Raw genomic sequence first — 24,046 nt, 5'->3', positions numbered from 1 at the left:
TGGGTTAGAGGGGAAAATCTAATTTCTGCTAAATCCAAACTAGGGCTGGACCATTAACCATTAAATACATTTGCAATAAGAAAAAAAAGAAAAGGTACAACTTCTGAATCGCATTTTATTTTCCATATCACATTTAACAATAGACCAACTCTCTCACTCCAGCCTTTTAGGACGAAATTGTTTTACCGCTGAAGTTTTGAATCAGTTTTTGTCAGTTTTCAATGATGTGTGAGAAAATGTGCCGTTTATTCGGTCAGTTGCAGCTGCCACAATTAATTGTAAAAATAAAGGAGTGCGATTCTTTTTTTTTTTTTTTTACATAAAAAAATCTTGTGGAAAGATCATTTTATACAAGAATTGATATCTCTTAGGAAAAAGCAGCTTGTCAATAAATCATTAGATTAATTTATTATTCTACTGAATAAACATGAGTGACTGTTTATAAACATTAGGATTAAAACCAGCATAAACTACTCAGCTGATTCACTCTGAGGATGGATTACTTTCATCTCCCCAAAAATAGGAGAAAAATAATAAGAAAACAGAAACATCAGGTTTGCATCTAGATAAACATGATTTCAAGTATTCAAACATGGCTTATTGGAGGATCAACATGCCCCGCTTCCTTAGAATACACATTAAAATACGTCAAATACTTTGTGGAACAGCGGGAAGAATAATTTAACACTTTTAGAAGTGAAAAAGCAGTAACCTAAAAAACAAGGACCGACATAAAAGCATCACGCTCTGTGTTTCAGCGGCATTATGACTCAGTGTATTTGTGTCGGCGTGGTGTCACAGCGAACGCCAAAGGGCCCGGGGCCCCGAGCTACAAAGGCAACAATCAATAGGGCTTTGGAAAAACCAATGGAAAAGCACTGAGAGACGAGGGGCAGAGAGGAGCTGAGAGGCGGGGCCAGCTGAACATCAACATCAGCCGCTTTCCGCCACACATCTCTGTGACGGTTTGAAAACAAAGAGTCCGAGCTGCACTGATTTCACCCAATCCTTCAGGAGTCAAACAGGCCTAACACAACATAAGGCTGCCTTCATAAGGAGTATAAAACCTAAAAGATTGACCAGAGCTCATTTTTAACTCACCGACTGTTTTTCACCAACAAGCAAACAAGGATCATCATGGTGTGTAAAATGAAAAAAGATGCACCTCCTCCACATATCTAATTTATTATATATGACGGAGTATTAGGGCCAGGCTGGGTTCTTTTAAATTCTATTAAAGTTGTAATGTCACGAGAATAAAGTCTTATTATGAGAATAAAGATGAAAAATGACATGAGTGAAGTCATCATACCACCACCCGTTTCGGAAAGAAAGTTTCGAGCTCCGACCTGCATGAGACGGCCAGAAACACCAAACAGCAACCTGAGTCCACCTTGACATTCTGCCCGATTTGATGCCGGTGCTAAAAGATTTCACTTTGACCAAACGTTGCCAAAGTATAACTTCAATGATGCTCGACATTCCTCATTTTAGTGAAGAAGGTGCTTTTTGTAAGAATTGTCATACAATACAACTTTATTCCCATAGCGCTACGACCCTATTCCCGTAGCGCTACGACCCTATTCCCGTAGCTCCAAGACTTTATTCCCGTAATGTTGCGACTATTCTCGTTGCGACTTTATTCCTGTAATTCTGGGACTTTATTCCTGTAATTCTGGGACTTTATTCCTGCAATTTTAGGACTTTATTCCTGTAATTTTAGGACTAATCTCGTTGCGACTTTATTCCTGTAATTTTAGGACTATTCTCGCTGTGACTTTATTCTTGAAATAAAAAATAACTTAATAAATGTCTAGCCTGGGCCTAATACTCCGTCATAATTATACTTTCAAAAGTATTTAGACACATTTTCTAATGTTAAAAACAGAAATATTAACGTCTGTCATTGGGATGTTTAGACCAAATTTAAAGAGTCATATTTATATGACGTGCATTTATTCTAATAAATCCAGCTCTACTGCGATTCCCTAACAGGTTTGTTCATAGAAGATTAGAGAAGAAAGGCAAAGACTGAGGAAAAGGTTAGAGGTCAGTTTTTTTAGCATCGTGAGGTTATAATGAATCTCAGCATCCACAGAGCTGTGTGTGTAAACTAAAAACCATGCAACCCTCATAAGGTACATCCTCCAGAGTTCCTCACCCCTGCTGTGGAACATGGTAATGGCAGCATAATGCTTAGGTTAGAGAAGATGGGAATGGGGCCAAATATGATGCGATGCTGGAAGAAAAATGGCAAGAAGCCAAAGAGGACTTCATAATGGGAAGAACATAAAGCCTGAAGTTGTAACCAATGCCAAAAAATGTGAATTTACCAATACCAAGAAACACAAAACCCATTTGGTTGCAAAACTACCCATGAAGAAAATAGTTAAATTGCTTTTTTTTTTTTTTTTTTTTTTTTTTGGTTTTCAAAGTCTTGGTATAATTTCTTTGTTTCCCTGGTCATCTGTTGGTCAGTGCCCCACATGCTCTTTTTTAAACCCCCACTTTTCCTTAGATAGAAAACTTTTAATCAATTTGACTATAGGATCTGGTGAACTGTTAAGTGCCATAAGATGGCATGTTGTGAATTGGCGCTATATATATATAAACAGATTGAATTGAATTAACAAATTTCTTTATTTGTTTGTTTCCTGGTCATTTGTTGTCAAGTGCCCTTTATGAACTTTTTTAAAGCCCTACTGGTTGAAGCAGTTGCTTCTACTGCTGTGTTTCTCTTCTGAAATATGGTAATGAATTTCTTTATTTCGACTTTTTGTAAAACTAATTGCCCTCTGGGACATGAATAAAGCTCATTCTGATTTGACATTCATCCTGGTTTATACTTAATTTGAAAAATAACTAACACTAGAAACACCAAAAAATAGTTAAATAAGAGGAATGGCAGACGGAACTATCAGATTAGGCTCTAACCGGAACCCTCCACTGGACGAGACAGAAAAACCAAAGTTCCAAAGCCTTCACACCGGCCCAGAAGAACTTGCTCCACAAACAATTCAGAGGAAAGAGATTCTGCTTAAAAAGAGACAATACAGTAAATTACCTTCTGAAGGCTGTTTGGGTTCAGCTGGGTCTTGTCTATTATCTTAATAGCCACCTGTAGAAAAAAAAGAAAAAAAAAGGAAACTTGGATAAACAGGAGGAGGTGGAAAAGCAGAATACTTTTGTAATTAAAAACAACAGGCACAAAGGAGAGCTCAGAAAAGGAAGGAAACTTTTACTGAATTTAGAGGCCGTCTGAAAACATAACCGGTGTATAAGGACACCATGAGCTGCTTGTTGGGGTCTTAAAAGCTAAAATAATCATTTTCAGCAGCAGCCTTGCTGGAGTTACTGTATCAGGTTCACTCAGAGCCCTGGATGTGTCGACAGGTCGGAGACAACAAACGCTCTGAGAGCAGTTCGTGCAACACTAACAGAGTCTGCCAATTGTTGCAGAACTTCCAGAAAAGTGACAGCACTCATGTTTAATCCAGAACCATCGGCAATAAAAGAACAAAGATTACAGACCTACGGCTGGCAGAGACAGAGTTATGTCTCAGTTACAGACGGGTCGCTATCTAAGGTCCAATAGCCATTTAAATCACACCATTACAGCATGAACTCAGTGGGAGTCGGATAAAGGAACTCCTGTTTGTTTACGGAAAGTTTTACACCAAGCGTCATTTTTCCCTATTCGGTGTTTGACTCATGGATTCAAGCAAACAGATACACACATCCCAAATTCTGGAATTACCAACATTACATTTTTACTTTCAATTTCAATGTAGACAATTCTGGTTCCAAATTTCTAATTGTTTTAATAATTCAATTTCTAGATTATTAATGTAACTTAAACATCAATCTCTTCTGCTTTCTAAATGATTCTTTACATTCATTATTTCACTTTCAATTTATTTTTGATTGAAATAAGAAAATACATTTAAATTACAGGTTGACTTTTGATGAGAAAACTTTGGGACTAAATTTTTATATTTAATCAAAGCTTGAATTCTATATAATACATTTATAAATGCTTACATCTGCCCACCAAAATACTGCATAATGCAAGTAACCTCCAGTTAATTCTTTTTTCAGCTTTTTATTTTGACAATAAAACCTCTCGTTCTTACTTCTCTGCCGGTAAGGATGTGCCGGGCGAGTTTGACTTTGGCGAAGTTTCCTTTGCCGATGGTCTTGAGCAGCCGGTAGTTTCCGACATGCGGCTGCTGCGACTCGTCCGAGCTGCGGGATCGCATGCCGGTCCGACCCGAGCGTGTGCTAAGCTCCTGGCGCCCATTGCTATGAGACGTGTGCTGTGGAGAGAAGAAGCGAGTTAGAGAAAGTCGGCACATTCAGATATTACATTGGACCATCTTTATACAGCAAGTATGAATCAGGAAAAGGTCAAATTATTATCATTATTATTTGTGGTTTTTAGGGAGATTAATGACCAGGAAAATTAAATCATCAAAGCATCTCCATTTACACATAGCAGCAGTGAATCGTCACTTATAACGGCTTTAGATTCTACCAGTAAAATTGTTTTTATGACCAGAGCCGGACCATTCTCAACCTGCGCAGCCCAGATCGCTGACCAACCGAAAGGAAACTCAAAATTCCGGTCAGTGAATGCACCATACTTGGAGCTAACATTTCATGCTGAACTCAACAATCTTTGGTTGTTATGAAACGACTGAAATTTAGCCATTTCTATGATCCATAAGGTGTAAAAACAAATTCAACTGAAAACTAGAGTGTAAGAAGGTAATTAAGAAAGAAATATCTGGTTTATTCAACCTGTGGAAGAGAGCAGATGAAGAAAATAGAGAAAATAATTTGATTAATTGCTTACTAAAACAACTAAAAGCTGCAACCCTAGTTTAATTTAATTAACTCAGCTATCTTCAGTAATCAGCAGTACTATAGAAATGTAAGTATTCTCTACTCATTAGTTACAGACTGAGTTAATGAACTAAAAGTGTTCTGTAGCTTTTCTAAAAACTACACATCACTTGTAATGGCCTCTTTACAGCAGCATGAACACAAGAATCATCATGTCAAACACATTTCTCACGTTGGTATTGTGCTTCTCAGCACCAATGTGAACGATATTCGTATCATAAAGCACTGTTTATAGAGCGATAATCGTTGGCCTGGGTTATGAAGGTGCATTTTTTTTTATGCTAATGTAATATTAAGATAGTTGAACAGAGTCTCACGGCAGCAGATGCAGACACCCTGGACACATGACATTTTCTAAAATGCTAAAAGTCCAAATGGTCCAAAAAAAAGAAAATAGGTTGCATGTTTGCATTTTAACATTGACAAATATCATCACCATTGTAAGGTTTCCTTATGTCATTCAGCTGTAATCAAACGTATAGTAGAGAAATGTCCCCTTATATAGTATATCCACCTCTAATTCGCCTCGGATGTGCTTCATTTGATGCACAGCATTCAAAGCTGATGTAATGAAGCCATTTTTCCCCACAACAAAAAAAACAAACTTGTTTGGATGATTTTTTTTTAACCCTTAAGTCTGAGATAAGTTTACAGCAACGCTCTAATGTTTCAGACAGAACGTCCGTGTTGCTTTTAATTAGACAACAGTCCCAGTTATTCACACTGGATAGGGTTGTGTGAAAGACAACCAGAACACGTCCATTATGCTGCCTTATGTCAACTTTTTGTCAGTGGATAAAAATACACTAATGATTAGAATTGCCTTTTATTTGTTAAAATAATTAAAAAGTTCTTTTGTCTCTTGGTTCCTCTTAGGAAGAATGACACTGCTAAATGCTACAGGGAGACCTGAGGCGCATTTAGTTAAATCTGCTTTAATGGAAAGGCATGTGTGTCTGAATTAAAGTTAAGGGTCAATCAATTAATCAGTCTGGGTAAACAAGGCACCATCATGTAACTGCTGAGCCGACAGCCACAATGAGCACACCTCTGGGAAACTTGATGGTTATTCAATCTGGGCTCCAATCGTTCATATTTAGGCTCTGGTGTTTTGGTGTCAGTCCCAATGTTTTAAGGCTGTGTGTTAGAAGAAAAAAAATCCTTCACACAATTTATGGATGCAGACAAAAAAGGAAATAAGAGAAAAGGAAACAACATAAATCTGCCAATTAGCTTTATCATGCTACCTTAAAAGAAAGAGCTCACACTGCAAAAACAATATAGAAATAATAAAAAAAAAAAAATCTTAAATGAAGTTATTTACCCTCAATTTAAATAGGTAAATAAGATGATTTGCCAATATAATGAGTATTTTTCCTTTAAAAATAAGATAATTAGATATTATACACTTGAAATAAGACAATGCAGTTGTTTTTTTCTTATTTTAAATGTAAATGTAAATTATTCTATTGGCAAAGTGTCTCACTTTCCACCTCAATTCAAGAAAAAAAATTCACTTATTTTAAGACAAAAAATGACTTATTTAGATCTAATTTTTGCAGTGTACAGTTTGAACAAGCTCTGTTTTGTTAGCATCCATCCTTTTGACATTAAAAATAAAAAAATCAGAACAGATACTCTGTGTGTTTCGGTATCGATCAGCCAACCAACCCCTGATCAATAGAGGAGGGAGTCTCTGCCCCGCCCGCAGCTGACCCCCTCCTACCTAACCTAATTAGCTCTACAAACACTGAAGCTGTGTTCAAACCCGGTATTAACATGCGTCTACAGGAACCACATCCCATTTACCTGATTTCAATGCTAATCAACAAACAGGGTTGTCACAAAGTGGGCTGAACAGCAAACAGGATTTTCTTTGCTGAGAGTCACTGATTCATTCAGTCAATTAAACTGTGTTAATATTCAGATCACCACAAATAAGATTCACTTGATCTGCATTTTAGTGGCGTTTGCTACTGAAGCCTTGATGAATCTAGAAATGACAGAGGATGACTTTTATGCAACTTAGGAGAGCTCAGCAGTTTTACCTCCAAAAAAACAGGTTAACAGAAATTAAATTGCTGGCTTTTATTGGGCAAATGATGCAGCGTGAAGCGAGTTTACATTAAATTAATTTCGATACAGAAACTTCTGCAAATCTAAACCAGTTAAATCAAAGAGTTTAAGGCCTTTATGAGCACTGTGATTTTAAATTAAAGATACATAAATGGAAATAAATAACTTGTTTGACAGCTGAAGTTAAAGTATTTTTACTGAGGTTTTGTTCATGTCAGACCTTGTTAAGCTGACATACTTTCCTAGAAGAGCTGCAGGTCGATAAATCGGCAGCTCCGGCTCATTTCACACCAGTGAACACATTTCAAACAAACTTATCGGATAGTTTTTTAGTTAATTTAATAACAGAACAGTTCTTATTGTTATTATACTGAAAGGCCTAAAATCAATTAAATGTTCCTCCTGAGCCACCATACACCCCAAAACAGACAAAACACAAAATCTTTAGACAAGAATATATCTTAAAATTTAAAAAGGAAATAAATGATTTTAAGAGGACGCTTTAAAGGCTGATGTGTTTTTTATTTTTACTTTTTATTTTAATGAATTGAGATAAATGGTTAAAATGCTTAAGTCTCAGAAATAATTTCATTTAACTACATATTTTGTTAAAAAAAAACAAAAAGTTGCCTCCATTTATTTATTTTTTGACCAGAACACCTGGTGAAAAAATAATTAAAGTGACAGCCAGCTGGTACAGATTATTTCCTGGAGTTATTTGGCAAAGTTGGTAAAAGAAAACCCAAGTAAAGAATAAATATGACGTATTAGGCCTCAAATTAGAGATGATTAATGTATTTAATTTAATTAATAAGCAGTATCGACCACATTTCATAAGAGAAAAATCAGCACAAAAGTATCGGTGGGAGAATCAGGACACATTAATTAAAGATCTACAATTTACATTCAAAACCAATAAGGAAAATCTGGATGTATTTATGAATATTTAAGGCAGTGTACTGATGTAAAATAAAAACTGTTATACAACTGATATTTCTCTGACAGCGATTTCCAGATTAAAACTCATCCTTTACTGTATCTCAGGACAAACTGCCCTCCGGTTTTTCCATTACTGCAGACTAAATGCGTCAGGCAGCCTAAGGAGGGGGAAAGAAACCATTCCTACGCTAAAAGTCAAAATTCAACATTCCTAAGTATGTTCACACCTTGACGTGTGATCAGATCTCTAGGGATGGTTATCAGCACTACATCCGTTCCGTCTTTGTGATAAGGCGAGGAATCGCAATAATACAGCAGAAACTTCCCAAAAAATTATCTTTAAATACAGAAACGCAAATTAGATAAAAGTTGTATAGGATAAAAATAACTTTGAAGGACCTGCATTTCTAGCCCAAATCAAAATAGGGAAAGATTAACTTCATTACTGAAAATGTCAAAAAATCTATTCTTTAAAGCAAACTGGACCAAAATAAGGTCAGATTAATCCTGAACTAAACAGCCAGATGGTTTCTGAGTCGGTACAGGATTATTTCTGGTGTTCCTACTGTCCAATATCACTGAAAAATAAATTACTCTTATAGGATAAGGCCACTGTTCTAAATTAAAGGAAAAAAGAAATGAGTGATTAAACAAAGAAAACTTGCTGCGGCTACAGCTTCAATAACGTCTAATTCTAACATACGACACAAAAAGTTTTCCCAAAAGTGCTCCGGTTTCATTTTCCAGCTCGTAACTTCCTGATAGGAGACTGAACAAAACAAACAACATTCCTTGTTAAAAGTCCTTCCTTTCTTTGGGAGAAGTTACTCACAAAGCTGCGGTGCCTCCTGGCTCCCTGGGATCCTGTCATGCCTCAGTCCTCTGCCACACCAATGATGTCCAACAATACCAGACCTCCCAACTCTCAGAGCCCCAGTAACCACACAGGAGGAGAAAGGAGCTCCTGCCCAGTCAAGCCCGCGGCAGACACACCCAAACCAGAAACTGGTCGACACACTTTCAAAATAAAAGCTGCCTCAGCCGTGTTGAGAACATGGAGTCCTGTGTTTCTTTCTCACTCCCACCATCTAAAAAAAAACCGCTTGAATGAACTTCTAGCTTAGTTGACTAAAAAGACTGGCAAACAAATCATTAGTTCTCACTGAATCAATTATTCTGTGCTGTTCTGTTTGTGCTCAGAGCGTTATCTCCCGCTGACTCTGTGCTGCTACCAACAGGAGTCATGAGACCGGCCAGGTCACGTGTAAATATTGTCTGCTTGCAGCCACAGAAAAGGAAGAATAAAATAAAGCAAACCTAGAAAGACTTTAAGGATTTCTACAGCATTTCAATGGCTGGTTTCCAATGAAGGAGAAAATAAAAAACACTGGATATGAAAAGGAAAAGGGAGTTTTGGAATTAAGACAAATTACACATTTGACTTCCTTAAAACAATTAATGTATTTGTGTTTATAATCAAACACAAAGCTAAAAAGTGACTTGTTTTTGAATTTTTTTTTTTGCCTTCAAGTTCTTTATTATACCAAACTACCTTTTGCTGCAAATAAAATGACTTCAGGCAGTTAGAGGCATTTCTGTCTCACCTTTGTTTGGTGAAAGATCAAAATATGTGAATTACAATCAGTTTAATTATACAGTGCCAATACACATCATTCATCAGATTTAATCAGACAGACTGAAGGTTTTCCATCTAAGGGAAATCCAGCTGATTGCATCCAATAATTGGTGCAGGTTTCTCTCCTCCTCTGGGAGCGTGTAGAGACCGTAGATATATGCATGCATTGTGATTCTTTAGCAATCCCTCACAATACGCATGCATGCAGGGACATTAGAGAGAAAAACCTCTTAAAAGGAAGAGAACCAGGCTCAGGGTGAGCGGTTTTCTGCCGACTGAGGCGGTGACAGAAACAGATGTATCACAGGAACATAGTAGTACTGATCTATGAATGCATTCTATATTAGAAAAGGGAAGATTAAGCCATCTCTTTAGGAGGCTCTGTCTAGGAAGGAAACAGTGAAGCTGATGTGCTCCGAATTTTTTCAAATTAATAAGAATGAAAGAGAGCACATCCAGGTAGTCACAGTAAAACTTGAGCCACAGCTATGCCTAGGAGAGAAACGGGACCAAACACTGAAGAACAGGCCCAACTATCATCCCTCTTTGTTTCTCAGCCAAACAGATGATGCTTACATTAAACATTAGCCTACCTCCAACTGGGGCGTTAGGACATGAAAATGCTTCGATGCTCTATGTTAGGCGTTTCTGTTAGAAAGTCAAGCTCTGCAGCAATTCAGATTTTTGGAGGTTCGAACAGATCGTGCTGCTCCGTAGTTAGCTCTGCCCATCATCATATAATCACCTCAACTTTATTTATAAAGCCGTTTCAAACAACCACAGCTGCTAGAAAAGGCTGTACGTGTCAGGTAAAGTTCAAATTACATAAAAACAACACAGAAGTTTAAAGGAAGAAAACAACTATAACAAAATAAAACCATATGAAAATAATTAAACAAACAAACGCAAAACCAGAGAGAGTCATGCTGTGTTAAAAGCCAAGGAATAAAAATAGGTTTTAAGACATGTTTTAAAAAGAGACAGTAAAGATGATTGTCTAATGAGGAGGGGGAGCTCATTCCACAAATTTTGGAGCAGCAAGTGGAAAAAGCTCCGTTTCCTCTGAGCTTCCGTTTGGACCTCGGTACCTGCAGGAGCAGCAGGTCAGCTGATCTGAGGAACCGAGTGGGAGCAATGGAAGCTTCTCCATCCCAGGACACCCCATGGACAGAGTGATGGTAAATTAGGTTTACTGACAGTTAAACGTTTAACCAACAGTGCTATATTTTGCATGCTCCTACCCCATAATAGGCCAGTTTTGGTCTTCTCTGACCAAAACATTTTTAATTTCACATTTCTGGTGCACTGCACATGGCTTCTTGCAAATGGGTCTTCTAATGGCTTTCCACCCACCACCTCTACATACGGCCAGATTTGTAAATAATAGTTCAAACATCTACAGATCGTTCCACCTTAATGGTGAATCTCCTCTTTAGTTACCGTGGGCCTGTTGGATGCTTCTCTGATTCATACTGTCCTATCCCAGCCTCTATGGCTACGTTCACACTGCAGGCCTTTATGCTCAATTCCGATTTTTTTGTTAAAATGTGAACTGTATTCATACAACCCAAGTGTCCTGCATGCGCAGTAGAGGACGTAATGATGTCACAGGCCAGCGTGCTCTGTGCTTACGGAAGTAAACATGGATGGTAGTGCTGGGGCGAATCTAGTGATCTTTCCCAACCTTAAAAACTCCCTCTTTTTATTATGGTTAAACATAAATACTGCTCTCAGCATTATCATGTGTCATGTTTGTTGTTTTTCTTGCCGCTTCTACATAGCAAGATGCAAAATAGTGACCTTTGTCGGGTATCAATGGCGTTCAGGTCGGATTAATGCGACCTGGCCGTTCTGACACAGGTTGGTAAAAACGCATTGGGGGAAAAAAAATAATAAAAAATCGGATCTGTGTTGTTCAGACCGTCATGAAAAGATCAGATCCAAGTTGCATATGGTTAAAAATCGGATTTAGGTCACTTCAGGCTGCTGAACGTAGCCTAAGTTTACACCCGACCATGACAGCCATAGATGTACAAATTTCTCCTTCTTTTGGCCAAAACAGTCAAATCAAAAGTACTCAAGGGCCAAAAAAATACAATTAAAAATCTTTGTTTCCTTTTTTTTTTTTCTTTTTTTTTTTAAGTATTTTGTAAAGGACTGTATTATTCTTTTTTTTTTTTTTAAACCAGCACTATAAATTGTCACCATCTAATATTTCAAACAAAAAAAAGGTGGATTTTCTGTGGAGCAGGATGTGTAAAGCAAAGTGGATCATAACCCTTGCATATTTGTTTGAGCCAGATAAAAAAAAAAATGGTTCAGAAAATGCTTTCTGTATTTGGTAAATTTAAATAGATATTATATATTTTTTTTTACTGTTAAATATCTTTAAAGTGGCCTTTTTTATCTGACTGACACTTCATTAATTCGGCACTGATGTATCTATAGGCTTTATCTTTATTTTCCTGAATTTATTTTTGGGGCGGAAGTTCCCGCGCTGTTTGGCGCTGATTTTTTTAGGATAATCGGCATCCAGTTCAAATCAGACACCAATAGCAAAGCCACGTAAGGTTAAAAAAGTAAAAGCAAAAAAAAAACTTGTTAAGTATGAGCACGAAATACGAGAACAAGCAGAAGGGTGGTGCAGTTTGATGGTTTGGCCACAGGTGGCAGTATCATTTAAGAACTCTGCAATGCCTCAAAGGAACTGACTTAAAATCAAGTGCTGGTTCAAAAAAAGTTAGAAAATGTGTAAAAATATAGTATAGATTTGGTCTTTTTTACTGTGAAAGTGCTTGAAAGAGCATGTAAAACAGAATAAGTTCAAGTTGAACAGTTCAATTTGGGCATTTATTCGATGATTCTCATGTGTTCATTCTAATGTTCATGTTGCTCTGAAAAAATCATAAATTAGCTGGGTTTACACCCATGATAAAATTACTCCTGGGTGAATCACATGCATTAAATATTTGACAACTAAAGAGTAATGGATAAACTGCTTTGTTTAAAGGTGCCAGAGTACAAGGTGTTGAATACAAATATATAAAAGACTTCTCATATAGAAAATGTCATGTCCATAATTTCCCTCCAAGTTAAAAGGCCAACACAATATTTGTAAAAAAAAAAAATTGAATAAGAATTTTTTTTTTTTATGTAAAGCATGACACATTCTTCAAGCAAGATGATTCTGGATGGATTAAATAATTCATAGAGATGTCAGTTAATAAATTTAATATACCATCCTCTATCAAACGAATTAAATAACTATACTTGAAACTATTTCAACTGCTTTACTTTAATTTTGAAACTACTTTCCGGAAGCACAAATGTTGGTTTCATCAAAGCCAGCTTGACAGGTTTGTTTCTCACAGGGGGATTCAAACAGTCACGAAGGGGTGGGGTAAAGGGGGCTCTATCTGGAAGCTGATTGGATGGAACTTTTGAGTGACAGGTCCGCCAGCCAATGGCCACCTGATACAGAAACTACTGTTGCCTGCCAGAATCAGCAGGCAAAGTAGTTTAGTTTTGTTCGTGTTCAGGCCTAAATATCCCGAGTGGACTCTTGCAACAAAAAAAGACTAATTATTCGGAGGCATGAATAACATGAAGCTTGGACTAAATAAAACACATCTATAGGAGCTGATTTGACGAAGAACTTATACTTGTTTACGGTTTCCAATGAAATTATAATTCGCACAGTGGGTTTATTTTCTATAGCGTATTCAAACAACAAAAACGATGGAGTCATTTATTGGCAAATGTGAGAAATAACAAGAAACATCCTGATTAAAAAGCCATTCTACTTACACTTTCCGTCACCTTCTCGTTGACCGTTGGTAAAGGAGTTTTTGTTGACATCATTTATTCGGTCTTCCCTGACCAGCGAGGTCAAAAACACCCTCCGTCCTGAATCCAAACCCAAGAAAAAAAGGTTCTTATTGCTTTGCTGTTCAGGTCTCTGAGGAAAAACAGGCTCAGCATGGATCGTGACAATTTTCACCCCCAGACCGGACGTGTTACAGCCTGAGATATTCCGCGACGTAAAATAAAACACTTGTATTTAGTGTTAAATCCACAGATTAAACATGATCCTACTGTAACCTTTGTTCAACTCGACAAGTAAATTGCAGCCCGTTTTTCCGTTCGGGCTTCAGTCAGTGAAGCTAACTAAACTATCATGAAGGAGATGTCGGACGTCACTTCCAAAAATCACCAGTCTTTTTTTTTCATCCCAACAAAAAATAAAAATAAAAATGCCTCGCTTTACAAAAACGACATGGCCTCAAGTGGTTTCGACGGTTGTTTGGCAGTCGATTTTAAAGGGTCTGGATGACCGAAACGCTTTCCTTATGCTCGGTTTCTTCCATCTCCAGCGGCCAAAGTGAAGCGGGTCTGTCTGCTTTAGGTGGGACCAAAATGGCTACTCAGCGGCTGGGCTGGATTAAGATGCGTTCACGGACATCTCGATTTCTGGGATATCAGCAAATCTAAGATTTGATTATGATAAAAGATTATATCCTGTGTTGCCTTCACTATGAAATGTACATAATCATAAAAAAAAAGCGGATAAGTTATTTATAAACCCACATTTAATAGATTTGTTTCTGAAATGTTCTCACCTGTCACTTGGGGAGATTGCTGCAACCATATAAAGTAAAACACAAAAACCATACAATCAAAAAAGTCTGATCACTTGCCATCTATGATGTCACTTAGGAAGAGTGCAAGAAGCTTTATTTTTACAGCCTTCTTTTTATTGTAACACAATAAAAATTTACAAAACAAAATAGTGAAACAAATTTAACTAGGCCTATGACATGTTGGTCTATGTAGCACACTGAAGTTAAAGTAAGTGACATCAATTTTATAGAAGAAAGAAAGAAAGAAAGAAAGAAAGAAAGAAAGAAAGAAAGAAAGAAAGAAAGAAAGAAAGAAAGAAAGAAAGAAATATGATACAGTTCATTTTTACATTTAATTTTTGCTTTTGTTCTGACAGCTTATTTATTATTATATAAGTTTATCTCACATTTAAAATGTAGCATTCATTCACAAAAAAAAACAATGGTCAAAATTCATGTTTAGAAAATAGGTGCTTTATAACTGGTATACATTTTTAACCATCTTCATTAGAGCAAAAGTTAAAATATTCATTATTTGATGGTGATAGCACACTGATAACTAACCAATCCAACTGACCTGCAGTGGGATCTGTTTGTCAAATAGCTAAATTGATGTGAAATTATACTCTTTGATGGAGCTGACTGCAAAAAGGAAGTGACACCATATTTAATGCCGGTTCCATAAGTTCTGGATTAATAAAGGAAAGGAATAAACAGCAAATCTCTAGGTTTTTCACTGCCTACCACAGAGTATTAACTGATTATTTCTATGTCCAAGCTCTGATAAATCAATGATTGCACTATTCCAAATCAAAGTTAGGTAAATGGAATGGAGCATGAGTATAAGAATCAACCAAAATGTTTAACTTTAGTAAACCCAAACCAGGAAATTAACTTTGATCGTAGACTGCTCAAATCATAATTGACAGTTCAAACTTTAAAGCATGATTGTACATGATTAATATACAATTGTGCTTTAAAAAATGAGAAAGGCCAATTGTGATGGTGCAATATGCTTTAAATGTTGAGAATGTGATTACCCTGGTGTAAGCAGTTCATGGAGTTCAACAGAGGGTGTTGGGGGGATTGCGGCCTCTGTAGCGCCTCCCTGAGGATAAGAGTTTGAGAGGTCTCTGAGCAGCATGTGTGGGGTCAGCAGAGATGTGCAATGCTCTTACAGTGGGACTAGACATGTCACAGATGAATGGGATTTCAGTCCCAGTTATCCTCTCTGCAGACCTATTTGCTCTTTGCAGTTTGAACCCATCATGTTTGTCGATGAGACAAAGCACACAGATAGATGTACACTGAACAGTCTGAATGATGACCCTGTCGGAAGGACAGCGGCAGCTCCCTGCTATCAATATCCTGTCCAATAATTTTCTACTCTTCCATTTTAAAAGTAAAATATCCTGATCAACAATGGCAACATTTTTAATATAAACTAAGAAACTGTTCAGTTCAGTTTGGCTGTGAGAAATATCAGCTGTGCTGCTGCCATCAACACCTCTGTTTATAGATGTTCGAGATCTGCCTGTTTTTCAGTGTAGTCCTGTTTCTCTGACTGTGACTGGCTGGATGTGCTCTCTTCAGCCTGGCTGTGTGTTTCCTGGACGGAGGCGCCTCTTACAGTTACCTTTTGTATCTGTCTCCTTGAACCCCAGTGGGCCTCGGCAGATGGCCGTTCACACTGAGCCTGGTTCTGCCGGAGGTTTCTTCCTGTTCAAAGGGAGTTTTTCCTCTCCACTGTCGCAACAGGCATGATTAGTGTGAGGGATTGCCTTCGAGTCAATGAGTCGATGCAATCAACTGGCTTTCCTTAGATAGAAAACTTTGAATCAGTTTGACTGGATGACCTGTGAACTGTAAAGTACATTGAGACGACATGTGTTGTGAATTGGCGCTATATAAATAAACTGAATTGATTTGAACTCGAAAACTCAGTTGAATTATGTTTGCTATCAGTGCTAATATTGGCCACCTCTATTAATATAAAATAACTACTTCTAATAACTACAGCTTCTTTATGTCATTTTCTCCAATGTTGTTACCTCATCAGATGATAATAGAAGAGTTCACATAAAAAAAAAAATATTTGGTATTTTCCTTTCATTTTCCTTCTAAACTTTCCTTGGTTAAAAAAAAACAAAAAAAAAAAAAACCCTAAAGTACTGACAGCTGATTAACTGTTTAAAAGGGTGCAATCAGAGAGAATATTAAGTTAAGTGCAGTTTATTTTGTTTTAAGGACTAAAAATAAAGTAATTGATACAATTAAGAGCAATAAATAGAAAATATTTTAATTATCTGAATTCATTCATTAAATTAAAAACTATAAAATTATTTTTACATTGTAAATACTTATTTATGATAGAAAAGAGGAAAAACTTTCAGTTAAAATGTACACATTTTACTGTATATTACCTTCACGTCCATGTTATAAAAGTATCAGAAGATAAAAGTAACTTTAAAACTAGAATGATTGTGTAAGAAAAGGATACTAATTTTAGTAAAACATTAAATGTGTTTTTTCTTTACTCAGTTAAGTTAATAAGTGTGTAGAGCAGCAAAAACTTGTTTACTTAAGAGTATTGATGCTTCATGAAAATATAATTTAAGTAAATGTACATTTCAGAAAACCCCTAAAAGTATCTTTTTGTTTAAAATGATACTTACATAAATGTAACTACCACCTTAGGAAAAATCTGATAAATTCCAAGTTTTGTTTGTTAAAATTGAACCAATGGTGAAATGCAAAACAGAATCAGGAATCTTTCTACATGCAGTCTGGAGGTGCAAATACATTTTACCATTGTGGAAAACAGTAATATATCACAGTGGAAAGTGAATAGGTGAGGAGATACTCATGTCACCCAGACTATGGGGAACCAAACAGTGATGGCTGAGAAACTAAAACACCAAAGTAAGGTGATACAGGTGGGGGTGTCACAGCTGCTGCAGTAATCCTCAGATAGACGAATCCCAATCCGCTCGGAATGTTAAAAGCTGGTTGGAATTAATGTTGGAAATTGTTTCATATTAACAAATTTTTGCCAAATTAAAAGAATATCTTAGAACAAACTTGATGGTCACTTACACTGAGCCTGGTTCTGCTGGAGGTTTCTTCCTGTTAAAAGGGAGTTTTTCCTCTCAACCTTCGCTACAAGCATGCTTAGTGTGAGGGATTGCTGAAGAGTCGGAGTCGATGGAATCAACTTATTTTCCTTAGATAGAAAACTTTGAATCAATTTGACTGTATGATCTGGCGTGTTGTGAATTGGCGCTATAGAAATAAACTGAATTGAAAATGTTATGCTCTTTATTTGAAATGCGCTGACCTCGCTGTTTTCTATTTTGTTTTTACATTTTTTGTTTTTGTTGTATTTTTTTAATTTTTCTTTCTCTACTTATTCTGAATCAAATAAAAACCTCAATATAAAAAAGTTTAACCTTGGTGAGATTGAAGTTATTCACAAAGCACCTGAGGCCTAAGAAAGCTCTTTAATTAGAAAATAATACTGAGATTGACCTGCAGTGAGCCAAAGCGAGTCTTATGAAGGTAAGAAACAGAGAGAGCTGATTGGTCAATTCACCATGTAAACAGTGAAGCTAATGAGCCTAAACATTTTAGTATTTATATAATAACTAATGTGGAGATAAGATAAACCTGATCAACCAAATAATGCTGCATTCATTAGTTTAAGAAGCAGGATAAATTAAAGGCGTGTCTCTAGTGATGTCATTTAATTGAGGATAAACAAATATCTTATCCTAAAACTATTTAATATGGAGGAACTTCAATTTATATAATTCAGTTTAGTTTATTTCTATAGTGCCAACTTACACTTGTCATCTCAAGGCATTTTACAATTCCAACAGATCATCCAGTCAAATTGATTCAAAGTTTTCGAAGGAAAACCAGTTGATTGCATCGACTCATTGACTTGAATGCAATCCAAAACACTAAGCATGCTTGTAGCGACAGTGGAGAGGAAAAACTCCCTTTTAACAAGGAGGAAACCTCCAGCAGAACGAGGCTCAGTGTGAGCGGCCATCTGCCGAAGTCGACTGGAGTTCAAGGAGACAATCTTTTAAATCGCTCTAAAAACGTTTTAAAAGATATCAAAAGTATTGATTTATATCATAGCAGTTTTTTTTTTTTTAATGCAGATTACAGGGTAAATAGGATCTACTTAGTTTTAAATATAAAAGAAATAGAAATCCAAGATGCAAATCCCTACATCCTATATTCATCATTAGATTTTACTGCTGGGGTTGGTTTCGTCAGTCTTTTATCCGACGGCACTTGAACGCCTCCTGAGCATGTTTAGCTGAACGAGCGGAAACTGACTGACCCCGGTCCCACAGGACTACAAAGTACCGAGGACTGACACCAGCCAGCAGGAAATGGTTGTTTGCTTCAAAGGAAAACGCATGCGCTGCTCTTCACTCCCAGCATTGGGAAGGAGGGGCCTTTTGTTTTATACATTTTTGTCTGAGGTTTAGTTGTACTGTTGATTTGATTCCTTTACTGTAGGACTCCCTAGAGCTACAAGCCACTCTATAACGTTTCATGCTGAGTTTTCATTAGTTATAAAAGCATTTATAGAATATAAATTAAAATCACACAAAACTAGACTTGGCCATTTGTTTCCTCCCTAGAAATGTTCTCAATTTGTGCAATGACCAAAATACAGGTGTTATTTTCAAACATTTAACAAAAAAAAAATCACTTTTAAAAACATGCAATGTGGAGCCATTTCTAGAGCTGATCTACCAGTGACTGACGGTAGCAGCTTTGCTATCATGTAGAAAATCAAAACCATTGAAATGACACGTATAATGCATTCAGTAATCCAGCTTCTTAATGGCTCTCATTACCTTCTCTGAATGTAGAATTAAAAATTAAGCGACTTTCAATAGTTCCTCATTGCTATTTAAGTTCAAACCATTTTTTATCGAAAACATTCAGGAATAATCCCAAACTTCCCAGTCCATACACATGTTAGGATTTCCTTTGAAGCATCATCACAACAGAAGTCATTTTCAACACTATACCCACTGATCAGTCCAGCATGATGGATAGCAAAACATTCTTTATTGACTGCAAAAATACAGGGAACTCCAAACAAAGAAAGAAAAAGTGCAGTGAAAAAGATCCCATAACACCCCCTTGATTAAAATCCCCCAATCGACTTCATTTAATGAACTCAACACATTGCAGAATTACAGAGTTGTTGTGTAGCAGGTGAAGCACTTTACTATATCATGCCATTAAGCCAAAGGGGTTTGCAGAGGGCGGGGAGGGAAAAGGAATCAATAAGGGAAAAGCTGAGCTCTATAGGTTTTACAGGGCTGTTAATCGAAGCCACAACACAAGAGGAAAAGCAGCAGCATCCGAGTCTTAGATTGCATCAATGTCAATGTCGTCCTCTTCTTTCTCTGGCGTCTCTGGTTTCACGGTCTCCACTTTGAGCTCTCGGGCAGATTGTGAATACACCACCTGTTGGAAGAAAACACCAAAACTTTTTACCACACTGTCTAAACCACTTTCAACACACTATGCATCAATTCACTGTCTGCACCCACATTTAGTATCCATGTAATACTCCCTTTCTACTGGCATAAATATCCAGTACTGGACACCATCATCCAGTACACAATCAACTAAAACATGAAAAACAGCCAAAGGGTAAAATGACCGGGAGGCTTTTCAATTACCAAACTTTACTTGAATGGATTTCTGTGGACCTGCATAAAAACTGGAAACAATCACCTTTAAACATCACATGTAGCCCCCCCCCCCCATCCAAAAAAAAATAACTTAATCAAGTGGCAGCTTGGAGTGTTGAGGTTTTGTCAAAAGAAAGCTAAGCCATACTTCAACGTTTTCATCGTCTTCCTCTTCATCCTCCTCTTCACTGCCCTCGCTCTCTTCCTCTGCCTCCTTCAGCCATTTGACAAAAGGAGCAGCCTTGGCGTGGATCTCTTTGGCAAGTTCCTTGGAGACGTACTTCTTGGAAACCTTAAATTTTTAAACAAAAGCGGGTCAGAAATATCCCATACAAGAAAAGGATTAAAGCACAACCATAGTTCCACCTCTCTGAGGCGCACAGGCCTATTTCCTACAGCCTTCATTGACAGGAGTAGAAACAGTAAGGACTCATCATACTAACCCTTTCAGCCCAGGCAAAGATGACATCCTCTTCCAGCAGGTCAGCATCATACAAGTCTTTGAGGATGATGGCGACGCGTGGCAACAGCTGAACCTGGTGGAGCTTCACGACACACTCAAAGCCTCCCAGAAGATACTTCTGAGCTTTCTTGTTGTTGTGACAGAACTGAAGGAAATTAAATGACCAACAAAAAAAAAGATTTATAAAAATTAATGCTCAAAAACAAAGTAAATATCTATTTTTAAATCCAACATGACCACGAATTTTTTTTTTAACAGCTTAAAATATCGAATTCCTGTGACTGATTGTGATGCACAGTCTGACATTTTTAATCACCTGCCTAGGAAGAAGTTCATTTTACTCCAGGAGTACAGAAAACAGAGTGCCTTCAATGAGTACCATTGATAACCACTAGGTGGAAGCACATTCTGAAACTTTTCAAAACCCCAAGGTAACAGTAAAAGCCATTGCACAGGTCCTCACAGGGATATATTCAACTCCTCAGCATTTCCACTGTGTTCAGATTAAGTCCTTTAATTTACCTTCCCTTCATCCATTCTTGCTGCTCCATTGATAAACCTTTTGGGATAATTACTAATGAACAGTTAAAGATCTCTGAATTAAAAAAGCTGCCGATTGGGAGTGGTGGCCTGGTGGTTAGAGCATAGAGCTTGCAATCCTGAGTTTCTGAGTTCACTCTGGCTCTCTGAGCAAGACCCTTAACCTCATACGGATCTTCAAGGGGATGGGTTAAATGCAGAGTTAAATTTCTCCAACGTGAGATCAATAAAGTTCAATTATTATTAATACAGCCTTACACTAGACTCAGAATAACCTAAAGAACTGACCTCATCTTTGAGTAACTAAATTTGAACCAACATTACAGACGGAGCCACCAGATCTTCAAACAGAAAAAGAAAGAAAGTCCAGAAGCAGAGAAGCTACGACTCTGCCTCATCTAACAAGTGAGGTGGAGTCGTTTAAACTGCTCCTGGTAAACCGTGTTAAAGCAGAGCTTCAACAACAATGTCTGAATCACATAGAAAAATAATCGTGCTGATTTCAGGCCGTTTTTAGGTCCGTTGTGTTTGCAGTGTGGCTTTACACCAAAGATGTTCTATCCATTATTTTCATTGTCAGATGTGGGGTCTCGTGGGTTTTATCATTTTTCATATTAGGACTAATGTTTCATGAGAGTTTTAACAACAACATACCCTCAGGAAGTGGCGCTTGTACTTCTTGATCTGGTCACGGATGTTCTCGTTGAAGAGGAGCTCACTGAGGATGAGCGGCCCCATGGCCTTTACATCCAGACGCTCTGCCTCTGCCAAGATTTCTTTATCGGCACCATCAATGGTTCCACTCTCCTTCTTTTGCTATTATAAAAAATAAAACATGAACTGCTGCCAATAAAAGGCATTTTTTATTAATCCAGCTAAAATCTATAGTCAGAGTGGTCTTACTTTCACAAAGCTGTAGAACAAGTTGACCCTCTCCTCCAGAGGTTTCTCCAGGTCCTCACTGAGTGTGAGATTCTTGGCATGGTCACTAATCTCTTCCATTCGACGCCTCTGTGCCTCCTCAGTCGTCTCCTCTGCCCAGTCCTCGTCGTCATCGTCTCTATCCTGGGTACAAAACGAAAGAAAAGCAAAAAATGATTGATAATAAACGAGATCAGCATCCCAGAGGAATGCTCGAACTATGGTATTGCTGCTGAAAAATGTTATCAAGTTGGCTTCTGACCAAAGTTTTATTTTTATTTACAGCATTTGTGTTCAAAGATCTTGCAAGTAGCGCTTCGACCTTTACACCAGAGTTATTATCCGTTAGCTCTGCTTTCCACTTAAGCGGCCAAATGTTCTGCACAAGCCTAAAGTAAAGAGTGGCAGGATGTTGCAAAGGGAGATGGTACAGGTGGGTCATCTCATCCGTCATAAAAGGTATCAGATCCCTTCCCAACAGAGGGGATGAAGGTGAGGCGCTAACCATGCCAACAAACACAAATCAGGGCTGACTGAACAGGGGATTTCAGAACTGGAGAGGTCCTTCAGGAAAGCCTGCTAAACCCCAGGTGAACTCAAGGGTCATCACAGACCGTTTCAGGCTACACAATTTTCACTGCTCCCGTAAAGATAAATACGAATTGTCCATATCAGTTAGAACTTTGACTTCATCAGCTTTTGCCTTTTTTTTTTATGTCATTTTAAATAAATAAAATGTGTTTTTTTTTCTGTTGCAAAAGTTAATTTTTTGTGAATATTACAAAACTGTGGGACACTGGAGAATTGAAGAATTCCATTTCATTTTTCCAAATATAGTCATTGCATCGCTATTACACTGCAAAGCTTCTAAACCTTCACTTGTATGTTTCTTCATTTCTAACATGATCTTCGGTTTTTGATTTATTCATCTTCTAAAACGGTCATGTTGAGGACAGCAAACGCACCACAGCCTCAGGGGCGTCGATGTTGTCCTGGTTTCCAGCCTCGCCGCTGCCAGAGCCATTTTCCTTGTCCTTCTTGCGGTTCTTCTTTTCTTTCTCTTTCTTAACAGATGCAGAACCGCTATCATTGCTCTCTGTAGTTGGGAGGAGGAAAAAAAAAAATCAAAATAAAACAGGGAACAGGTTTAAGACAAGGATTTCCTTCTAACTGTTCATCCTGTGAGCTAAATGTGAACAGCTTACCAGGTGGGTTTTTGAGAATGAACGTGCAGAGTTTGTGTCTGGTGTCTAGCATGCCGCGGTATCCACAGGCCTTACAGGAGTTCCCGATTGTTTGTTTCTTAGGATTGACATGCTGTAAAGATGACAAAAAGATGATCACGTAACGGGATATAATTGGGACATACTTGTGCATACAGTGCTTCGACTGTTCTTAAATTTGAACTAATTCCCAGCTTTCCATTTGACGGCCCTCTAAATGCTCTTTAAAGTATTAGGAAGTCACCTACCAGGTCAGTTTCAGGGTTGTCACACTCGGGACACAGCACAAATTTTCTGATGAACCCATCAAGCATATCCTGCAACTTGTTCGCCTCATGGGATCCGTTGACGATGTAACGATCGTTTTTGGTATCAAACTGGGTCTGAGCACCGAGTTCACAACCAAAAAACTTGGTCGGATCTGCAGAGAGACAAGGCCAGTGAAATAGGAGTTATTTGAATTATTCCCATTATAAACAGCTAAATATATACATTTGTTTAATTCTAACCAGTTACTCTACTGAAACAGATGTTTTTGCAATATTTTACTTAATATTGAGACGATATTGAATGAGCTTAAACCCTATTTTACGCAGTACTCTATCATCATTATCATGTCCTCTAAACTCTTCTTGAGCTTTCTGATGGAATTCACCAAGATCCACATCCCCTGTCAGTTAATCTGACAAAAAAAAATATACCTGGAAATGAAAGTGAGACCAAATCTAACCCAGCAAACATTGTGAAAAGACTATCCTTAACTTTGTTTAAGAATAAACTTTAATATTTATATAATGATCACAGTACAGTTTCTCAGAAAATTGCTGTTAACATTGTTAAGTTTACTTCTGACATTTGGTTTAAGTGACAATTACTTGGGATAATTTATATTTTTCCCAAATTTCACTTAAACCAACTCAAAACTAGATTAATTTCTCCATTTAATTTAAAATTTAGACCTGTGGGCTTAGTGATTTTAAATGCTGTATTAA

The 24,046-nt window shown here is 37.4% G+C and overlaps 2 protein-coding genes across 18 annotated transcripts in view; both read right to left on the bottom strand.

The window, feature by feature from the left end:
- mark3 (MAP/microtubule affinity-regulating kinase 3) overlaps positions 1-13,978 on the bottom strand; it is a 65,044-nt gene extending 51,066 nt beyond the window's left edge. For 15 of the 16 annotated variants that reach the window (XR_001481603.1, XR_001481600.1, XR_001481602.1 and 12 more), the window contains exons 1-3: positions 13,364-13,978; positions 4,134-4,316; positions 3,065-3,118 (exon numbers count right to left, since the gene is read on the bottom strand). Coding sequence is in view for 12 of the 16 variants with exons in the window: in XM_015387775.1 (XP_015243261.1) it covers positions 3,065-3,118; positions 4,134-4,316; positions 13,364-13,417 (291 nt within the window). In the remaining 4 variants the exon portion in view is untranslated. Of the gene's footprint in view, positions 1-3,064; positions 3,119-4,133; positions 4,317-8,752; positions 8,897-13,363 lie in introns of those variants that run through there. The other variant, XM_015387776.1, reaches the window with a different exon arrangement.
- A 5,272-nt stretch (positions 13,979-19,250) lies between these two features.
- eif5 (eukaryotic translation initiation factor 5) overlaps positions 19,251-24,046 on the bottom strand; it is a 9,164-nt gene continuing 4,368 nt past the window's right edge. For both annotated transcript variants that reach the window (XM_015387817.1, XM_015387818.1), the window contains exons 5-12: positions 23,303-23,475; positions 23,037-23,148; positions 22,797-22,927; positions 21,814-21,975; positions 21,565-21,726; positions 20,351-20,515; positions 20,056-20,199; positions 19,251-19,677 (exon numbers count right to left, since the gene is read on the bottom strand). In XM_015387817.1, coding sequence (XP_015243303.1) covers positions 19,579-19,677; positions 20,056-20,199; positions 20,351-20,515; positions 21,565-21,726; positions 21,814-21,975; positions 22,797-22,927; positions 23,037-23,148; positions 23,303-23,475 — 1,148 coding nt within the window. In that variant the 3' untranslated portion in view covers positions 19,251-19,578. The remainder of the gene's footprint in view (positions 19,678-20,055; positions 20,200-20,350; positions 20,516-21,564; positions 21,727-21,813; positions 21,976-22,796; positions 22,928-23,036; positions 23,149-23,302; positions 23,476-24,046) is intronic.

The sequence above is a fragment of the Cyprinodon variegatus genome, unplaced genomic scaffold, assembly GCF_000732505.1.
Source record: "Cyprinodon variegatus isolate N-32 unplaced genomic scaffold, C_variegatus-1.0 Scaffold403, whole genome shotgun sequence".
NCBI lineage: Eukaryota > Metazoa > Chordata > Actinopteri > Cyprinodontiformes > Cyprinodontidae > Cyprinodon > Cyprinodon variegatus.
This window is presented reverse-complemented; position numbering and strand designations above follow the sequence as displayed.